This window comes from Galleria mellonella, unplaced genomic scaffold (assembly GCF_026898425.1).
Source record: "Galleria mellonella isolate WM207_F2 unplaced genomic scaffold, CSIRO_AGI_GalMel_v1 utg117, whole genome shotgun sequence".
Classification (NCBI taxonomy): Eukaryota; Metazoa; Arthropoda; class Insecta; order Lepidoptera; family Pyralidae; genus Galleria; species Galleria mellonella.
Genome location: NW_026441980.1, coordinates 5,795,660 through 5,805,816, shown reverse-complemented (window position 1 = coordinate 5,805,816; position 10,157 = coordinate 5,795,660). Strand labels below are relative to the sequence as shown.

The window sequence follows — 10,157 nt, the reverse complement described above, 5'->3', positions numbered from 1 at the left end:
TATATTACTATATTATTATAAAATATATTATATTATTATAAACATATTTCTTATAATCTATTATAAAATTTTTGTACCTACATAAAGTTACATAATCAATAAGTAATATATACTTTATTTTAAAAAAGAACGCAGTTGGGACATGTCGATAGTTACAAATATTTTAAAGTTAATTTATTATTTACCTAACCAACATAACAAAATTATATAACTACTTTGACAATGTAAACATATTTATTCACGTTATACGTATAGACACTTTAGAGCACTGACTATTTGAAGTTATAAATAAATATTCTATTGTTGTGCTAACCATAGGAGGGACAAACGTAAATACAACAGGTGAATCATATTCAATTAGCTGTTTATATAATAATAATACTGTGACTTAAAATTCACATGTCTTTAATTGGGTAGGGTACTTGATATTGAGTCAGTCTGTGGTCTCTGTAGAGTATTCATTAGTTATTTATAGAACAACAATAAAAGTAAACATTTCTTTATTTCCAGATACCAGCTGTCATTAAAAGAACTAAATTTAATACTATTCTGCTTTGGATTATATTGTTTTTTATTTATAGGTAGGTATTCATCTTATTTTCTTACATGTATGTATTATAAAGTTACCTACGATTAACACAAAGGAAAATTTATTTGAAGATAAAATGTGCGTTGTCTGCGCAGACTATCACTACCACATATCATAATTATAGTATTATACTAGTAGTTTCAGCATGAAGAAATATCCGCGTGGAAGTAAACGCGCAATGCACGGTGTAAATTTTATACCAAAAGAATATCAATTTTATTCAACATTTATTATGATTAACACATAATAACAGGCATGTGCATATCTCATTAATCTTCATATGAATCAATTGTAAAGTTTAATAAAGTGTGTAGCCACACGCGACTGTCACTTTAGTCATGTCGAGATCGGAGAAATTTTATCTACCTAGTAGTAAATAAATAGCAAGTGCAAAGAAGTAGGTAAATTTTCAACATCAATTATTAGCTATTCTGTTCAAACTTTGTTCAAACATAATATTCATTGAATGTAATGTGGAAAATGCTATGCATCATTACGACGTAGAAATTGTATGTGCTCTACTCACTCTCGTGTGCTCACTCTATCTACAGAAAGCCGTAAAAGCAAAGTAAAAGAACAGAAAATACTACATGAAATGAAACGAACGGACCATAGAAAGGTTGACCTGTCTGGGTATATTGCTAGCAATGGGACTGTCCACATTATTAATGAAGCTGCCATTCCATTATTATCCATTAAAAAAGATTATCTTCTTATAGAAAGAGAGCTAGAGCTATGTTAATGGATGGGTGATGAAATATAGACACCTTCTGATAAACTTATCAAAAAGGACTAGAAAAACTATCTAAATTGCAAACAGCACGTCTATAGCAATTGGTTTAAAAATACCTAGTTAGGTAGAATTTCACTGATTTTAAATTATTGTATTTGTCAATCGTTTGATAAATTAAACCCTTATATAACTTTCTATGGCTCTAACACTAGAAAAAAGTGCGGAAAAAGTTTTTAAAAAAAAAAATTAAAGATTGTGTCTCACAAAAAAGCGACTACAGTTGTGTCACAAACCAGTTATTTTTATTTAAAAACTAAACCGATTTAGATAAAAAAAAAATCTTTGGGACCAATCTGTAAGTATAGCCTTTTGCGATAAAAAAAGAATTTTCCAAATCGGTTTATAACTAACGCAATAATGAGGTAACAAACGTAAAAAATACTATCAACTTGAGAACCTCTTTTTTGAAGTCTGTTGAAAAGCTTTTTTTTTTATATTTATTCAAACGTACTATTACAACCCTAGCATATAGACATATTATTGCTGACTAGCAATATCATTTATTTCCATTTAAATCAGCAGTATTATGCCTATATAAACTCGTACAAAATCTAATTCAATCAGTCGTAATTTAGCTAGCCCGTAATTTTACTGCCCGCCGGTCTGACCAGTAAAACTAACTAGTTAGATTCATCCAGGCTCAATAAAACCCTAAACCCTAAATGCGTCGCGCGCAAAGTCAAAGTGAACCTTCAAATCAGTGAAAATGTACTATTAGCTGTGTATAAAAATCTATTAAATAAATAATTTCTGTGTGTGGGAAAAAGTTGTTTTTTTTATGTTAAATAAGGGTCTCACACTAACAGTACGAACAAACTTGCTATTTTCAACCTATCTTTTACATTTTGTTATGTGGGTAACCAAAGATATTATTGTGCAGGTGCTTGTGAATGCCGGGCCGCATGGATGGCGACGCACACCTGGCGTTCGCTCGCCGTACTCCTGGCGGCCGCCACGCTTGTGCTTGCTAAATGTAAGTATATCGTATGAACAGTACCAAATTTTCCATATACCTATGGGTAGAATACGGCATGTTGTACTTTTATATATCTGTATTGGGTCATCATAATAACCTGCTTTTTTTTTTCAAATAAAGAACTTAATAGATTGACTGATTCACGCGGGTAACATAGCTATTAATATAAATATAAATGAAAATAAGTCTTCAACACCAGGTTTTCTCTCATAGCCGTATTTAGAGGAGGGTCGGGTGGGTTATGCTCACTCCAGAATTGGCTGATGCCCACCCGAGGATACAAGCACAGCTTTGCAAAGTCATGTCTATAAGAAGGTACATATGTGCCTTTATTAATTTAAATAAAAAAATGTCGTCGAATTGAATATCATCCTTTTTGAAATCGCTTAAAATACTTCCTTCTATAAACATCAAACTGTTTTTACTAGTTCATCATACGTAAATATTGGTTTACTCTTATGTAACTTGTAACCAAACTTTGGTTGACAAAAAAATTCCGTTCCACTATATTAGGTAACACTCGACCCGCTCTGTTCAATTTTGTGAAGGCGTAGTAAAGTGTCCTCTTTTTAACAATTAAGTGCATTAAACGATTTCAATCAGAAATTGTCAACAAAATTCTACTTTTTTGATTTTTCGCGGTTATTTGTGTTATTGCACTTATCTTGTTATTTAAAAAAAAAACATCAAACCTCTCATAAACCTATTTTAGCTATTAAACTGTTTTGTCTATTTCTTTTACGCTAAATTCTTAATTTGAAAGTAAGTGGCAAAACTGTGTAATTGTTAAAATAAGTTTGTAGAATGTTTTTTTATGAATAAGGAGGTATGTATATATATAATTAACGTCGTCGGGAACTTTTTTCAATGTATAACCAACTAAATGGTAACATCTATTACTTTGTTTAGGTATTTGTAAATAAAAAACATCAAAGCACTTCATAACTGTAGTAACAATCCGTGAATTATGTAAAATGATATTCAATATTTAAATCTATGTATGTGTTTATGAAAAAAGTAGGTACCTAAATATTTGTATCAGTTCATCTAATGCTCAAGTGCTCAAAGTTCAAATTCTGCTTTGTCTTGGACTAGATGGCGCTATGTTCAAGGGCATTTATTATAAGAAAAATATGTACAGAAAAATAAAATATTATCCAGATATACTTATTACAGAAATAGCTACTACACCCACAAATATTACACCCCACTGTTTAGTAGTCTGGTAAAAATGGACGAATTTAGAACCTCCTCTTTTTTTAAATCGGTTAAGACGTGACGCTAGAGATACAAACGTTCCGTGGTCACTCGTACGCCGCCGATTCCAACTGAACCATAAAGTAGACCTCCAGTTTCCCACCATTCTCGTGACTGGGAGCGGCCTGCTTTCAACCACAGTAGATCAACATTCGAGCTACATACTGTCCTAGAAGCCCGACAAATCAAGGCCACAAGTACGGCAAAAAGCTGTCAGACAGTCGTACACCCGGAAACAACTTCAGCATTTAGGTTACCTACTGTATTTCAAAGAAATGAAGTGCAGACAGCTTCTTCCTTCATCCTCGTATATTTATGCATTATACGAACAGAGAAAAATAATTGGAATGTGTAAAAAAAAATGTTGTGTGGTATACATGTTACTATTCGAATTTAGAACAAAGAACATTATTTTCCTTAAGATAGGCCATCTTTCAAATTCTATAAAAAAAAACCTACTGGCTATTATTTTTTTGGCTGTATTATTATTTTTAAATAAATAACTTTTTAAAAAAAAAGATACATCAAGACTATATTTTTATTTAAATAAAATAAATAAAAATAAAATAGGACTACTTATAAAACAGATTATAGATCTATATTTGACTATATAAATGTGTATCTGTATTTGAGTACTTATACCATTACCATAATTTTAGTTGTTAATTGTTCAATATTGTATATAAATCTCTATTATCCACTCCACATTTCTAGCATCACTGACTCCCTACAACACGTGTCAGATTAACGATCTGAAAGGTGTTGTAGGGAGTCAGTTCTATCTAGTGGGAGTGTTTTTTCAATGTTCATCCAACGGAACGATACCGTCGCCTGCGCTATTGGTATACTCTGACGGAGTACTAGAGAGAGATAAAGTAGGTGAGGATAAAATCAGTTGGCCCATCATCGTGAGGAATTTACTACAAATAAACGTCAATGATTTCGAGATAAGACCACGTGGTGGTCGACTTGACAGAGTATACAGGTCGACCTCCGCGCGCATAATATTAACAATGGGATCGTTGGACTTAATTTACAAACAATAAACAAACCATAACAGTCCTTTTCCCTCTTTTTGAGAGGTTGTCATTATACCACATCCTATATACATTTGGATATATTTAGTAGGTACATAATATTATCAATATGAAAGTGAGTTTGTTTGTTACGTCTTAATGTCTTAATGGTTTCATAATTTTTCATCATATATATACATTAATCACAATCTACGAAATTTAATTAGTAATAGATAATGACATAAGTACACTACTTTTTTAATCAATATATCTTTGCGAACGAAGTCGCTGGTAAAAAGCAGTAGAGTAACATTTGCAAAAATTTCTTGACAGATGCAGAGCTGCAGCCATGGCGTGGCGCAGGACTGCCGGTGTCGCCGGCGCAGGAGGCGGAGGATGAGCGCCATGACGCCGAACTGCTCGCCGCAGTCAAGACGTCAATGCAGCAGTGGGAACAGAAGCGATCCCGTACTAGGTACTGTTGTAATTTTAAACATACTTCAAAAAGAAGATAGTTATCAATTCAGCTATATTTTTGCGTGTAAGCGCTCATTCGCCAAACAATACCTCCATAGATTCCACATAAAAGATGACAAGTATCCGTGCGATGACACATTCATCACCACCTACTGAAATCTTGCTCCATTTTTAATTCCAAGAGACTTGAACACGAGGGCTGCTGTAAAATGGTTGCTGTCGCACTGTATAATATCGATGAAACCCTCACCAAGGAAACTGGGGCCAAGTTTCCTTGGTGATAAATCAACACTATCGTACTCTGAATTGATTTCTCTAATAATTGAAGTTGAGTTCTCAAACGTAACCTAAAAGAAAAACGAGGCGTGATCCATCCAACCATCCGGCCATCACTACGTTAGTCATAAGTCCAAGCAGTTTTCAAAATGTGTACCTAAAAATAGAAAAATGCCGTTTATCATATGCATGTATATAGAAGTTGCCTACTATAAAAAAAAAACGGAAAGGAGATAGTAAAATACATATTTACGACAGAGCATAACTTTTGTGATTAGACAGCGAACGACAGACCTTGATGTCACTCATATATATTTGTTATGCTATTTCTGGTTCGAAGATGTAAAGATGTAAAACCGCCATATAATTAACATTGTTATATGACAACTTGCTTTTATTCTTCTGACAGATTTATTTGCTTCGCTAGTTAAATGTTTTGTATATTATAACAATTATGTGCCAACGTATTTATACGTACTACCAGAGTGACCTAGGATCCATTATGCTATCAATCAATTAACCAAAAATCTGTTGAACTTCTCTCATTATTAAACTAATTCAACTAATTTATCAATTTATAAAAAACGGAAATAGTTTTCCAATGTTACCCTTGTAATTATTTATAGGAATATGCAATTTTCCCCCCATAATTATAGTTTGCGAGTAATTTCTGTATATTAAGTACTATGTTAAAATTACGTAATAAAATGTATTTACCTACATACCTAACAAACACATAAACTTCCTGATTTATAAAATAAATGGAAAATACATGTTGAAAATCTTCAAAATTTTTGATCTCATGACGTCAATAGCCTTATTTAACCTTACATATTATAGACATTAGTCTGTAATATACTACTTTTATACAAGAACCAACAAAGGACAATCTTAAATTAGTCATAACAGATTTCAGTTAAGAACAAACGAGATAAGTATAGATAGCTTTCACTTCCAGTTTCACTTTGTATAAACTTTCTATAGTGCAAATTCATTAATTTCACAGCAGAATACAATTTAATTGTCCGACAGTACTATGTCGGTATCTAAATGTACATAAGGTTTATGCACTTCCATATAATTTGTGCCCATTGAAAAGTAATTCATTGTAAAGTATGGTACTTATCTGTAGTACTCAGCGTTTGATATTATTATTGTGTACAAGTACTATGTAAAAATTTCTCATGCTTTTATAATAGGATTTTATTATTTTTCAAGCAATTATAATCATTTTAGATAATATGTCGAATCATCGCTTAACTTCCACAATCATTTAAAATAAATAATTATTCATAATTTATTAATTTTTGAACAATATTATTGACCAAACAAACCCATAAATGTGATATCGGCATTGAATGGGCCAGCCTTTCTAACTAAGGAAACTTAATGGTCGAAGGATGGTCAGCAACGTCTCTCTTAAATCAAAGTCTAACAGCGGTAGCTAACCAGTCTGCCAAGTATGGGAACTACTAGCAATACCCAAGGGGAGACCTATGTTCAGCAGAGGACAGTTAACGGCTGATATGATGATAATGATGAAACCCATAACGTCCCATGTCGATTAGATGCTTAATCAAGACAATTTAAAGAACGTAGGTACTCTCTTAAGTTAGTCTATATGATTGGATCTGTGATCTCTCTTAACATAAAGAATCCTTACATAATTTGAGCGTGAACCAGTTAGTAATATAATTACATAGTTGGAACATTGTAACTGTAAGAGGTCATGTTTGGATGCTTGTTACACAATCATGCTTAAGATCAAAGAGAACAAATATTTTTACATTTGTCTATGTTTCAAATTAAAGTGCACTGATAATAAACTATATAACGATGATCGTTTTAATTTACTACCTAAATTAATTTTAGTAAACCGATGTACTATAATTTATCCTTTATTTACATACTTGTCTTAATACATAAAAAATCCGTGTTACGATATTCGTTCAGGCTATATGTATTATGTTTGCTTAAATTTGAAAGGTAGGATAATTTTCATCCCAATAAATACGCTATCGAAGTTAAAACAATATTTGCCTAATCTACTAATATTTTTTATAATATCTTTACATAAGCAAAGCTAGGTAAACAATTTTTTTTATAATCTAAGAACGGAATATAAGCCTTCCTCATAGTTTACATTATAATATAATTAATGTCAACCTAACCTTGTAAATACTTACTACACTTGACCTGCGCTGACGTTCTATTGCATTTATAATGCTAATTATCTACATACCTAGATGCAATCTTAAATGTTACATAAAAATAAAATTATAAAATATATTATTGTTCTTTTAATGAACATTCGTAATATAATCATTTAATTGTATCTAATTATAGAAACAGCTAAATAAGAGACTTATAATTATTATACATGAAAATAACAACATCTACGAATATTACTTGTGTAACAATACACAGGCTAATTAATTAAATTAAGAATTTATACATGCACATGGACAGAAATTTCATGATTAAAAAATCCTTTTTCAACCCAAGTATCTAGGTGAAAATATTCAGACTTATATTTATTTTAACAATATCTATATAATTATATATTAATGTCTAATATATATTTATTTATTTAAATAACTTTATTAATAAAAAGTATGTATAGGAAATTTTAAAAATAAAATTAAAAAAGGAAATTTTATGAACTTACTATTTTTATTATTTCCGATAATTGTAGAATATTCTCTTAAAAGGTCTCTTAAATGCTAAAGATTTCAATTTCACCCTGTATAGATAGTCTTTAATTTAACGGTATACGCTGGCGGGGCAGCAATGAATGATGGTAGGTGAAATGAAAGGACAGGTCAGTTAGCCCATCGTGAATAATATGCCTGGAATTCAACACGATAGTTTTCAGAGGGGTCACGTAGTAGGTTAACATGATAGGGTATGTTGATGTCAATGGGACTGGTAGTCCCCATTACTATCAAACCCTCCCCCCCCCCCCACCCGTATAGGTAGTATCATATACAATATTTATATATCTATTTTTATATTTCCCCTCGCGGCCCGCGTAATAATTATAATACATAAGGAAGAGCAGGGCTAAGAAATATAACAGTACCTAAATATGGAAATTTGTAAAAATTGTGGGATGTTTGTTCCTCTATCATACTTAAAGGGTCTAAATTAAAATAGCAATAGTAATAGAATTGTAATATATACTTATCAATATTTTTTAGGAGTAAAAGATCACAAGGCAGCGTCTGCTATGGAGAGTTCGGGTGCTTTGAGGACGCAGGTCCATTCGCCTATCTCGAGACATTACCCAGCCCTCCGCAAGAAGTCGGCACACACTTCCTCTTGTATTCCACTGTCAACAGGTATTTATTTTACATATTACTACAAAAAATATTTAAATATCCTCATAGAACTATCCAGAATTGATGTTTAGGTACACCACGTAATTTTATTCTATTGTTTTTGTACACATTTGTGAATATGTTTTGATATATATTACCCATTCAAACGTGTAGATTTGGATGGAAAACTACGTCTTGGTTAAAGAGGAAATATTTATTTTATATCTGTAATGAACAGAATCAAAAATACTTAACCGATTCTAAAAATCCTCTCACCCATAAAAAGCTACATTATTATCGAATAATATGGACTATATTTTGAAAACAAACGTGAGAACGTGAGAATCCGGGGCGGATTGCTAGTCATAGATATAATTATTGTATGCTTTTAACGACTGTATCCTGCCGAATAATAAAATTCACAACCGAAGTCCAATCATTCAATCAAGTCGTGAATTCTCAATGGTCATAAAAAAATAACTTGTTAATGTTATAGTTAAAATAGCTAATGAAATGTAATTTTTATAGATTATCCATGGACCATGTGTCAAATTTCTTTGAAATCCGTTCAATAATTTGAACAAAGCTAAATAACTAACATCTAAACATTTACAATCGCCACATTCACTAATAGTAAAATGAAACTGCAATAATTATTGCAGAGGAGATCAACCTCTACTGGCAGTGTCTGCCAGTAACATGTCAGCGGCATGGGGGTGGGCAGCGCGAGCGTTCGACTCCTCGCGACCCACACGCATCATAGTACATGGATTCGGTTCCAACTGTGACAATGTTTGGGTGTACGAGATGCGTTCTGCTTTGATGGCTGTTGTAAGTAATAACTTATAAGGACCAAACAAATATGTCCTGCATTTATTAATATAAATAATATATTGTAGTCTATCTGTAAACCAAATCTCACTCAAACCTTTTTGAATATGATTATCCGTTATAGGATTTGGGATAGTGCGATTAAAATATGCTTTATGTGTAAGCAAAGACTTATGAGATACAATTTGGTTTTCAATTATTAGTCCAAAATACTTGACTGAATTTAAACAGAACTTAAATAAACATGTCGCTTCGAATATCAGTTGTATCTACATACATACAACTGATATTTGGCCCAAGGTACATACATATGTACCTTGGACTTATTCAGATATTTATATTCAATAGACAAAATATCAAAAACATCAACAAAACAACAGAATGATCACTGGGTATATGACCTGAGCGGAACTCATAACTTCAGTCCCTGCAACTGCTTCCTCGTTTGACGTCAATTTTATATGGTTTATATGTAATACAACGGTTGCAATGTTCCCTTTCGTGTATTTCATAATAATAATGTATACAAATACTAAATAAAAGTCCATACCTTCTCTTCTAAGACGACGACAAATGTTTTAACTCAAAATACAAACATTATCAGTAATATAATTAAATTTCA

The 10,157-nt window shown here is 31.8% G+C and overlaps 1 protein-coding gene across 5 annotated transcripts in view; it reads left to right on the top strand.

Moving 5' to 3' along the window:
- The window catches only part of LOC113511787 (uncharacterized), a 45,487-nt gene that overhangs the window by 27,177 nt on the left and 8,153 nt on the right, over positions 1-10,157 (top strand). For 3 of the 5 annotated variants that reach the window (XM_052896065.1, XM_052896059.1, XM_052896068.1), the window contains exons 2-6: positions 511-581; positions 2,263-2,355; positions 4,965-5,106; positions 8,585-8,725; positions 9,367-9,535. In XM_052896065.1, coding sequence (XP_052752025.1) covers positions 2,289-2,355; positions 4,965-5,106; positions 8,585-8,725; positions 9,367-9,535 — 519 coding nt within the window. In that variant the 5' untranslated portion in view covers positions 511-581; positions 2,263-2,288. The remainder of the gene's footprint in view (positions 1-510; positions 582-2,262; positions 2,356-4,964; positions 5,107-8,584; positions 8,726-9,366; positions 9,536-10,157) is intronic. The other 2 variants (XM_052896053.1, XM_052896049.1) reach the window with 1 other exon arrangement.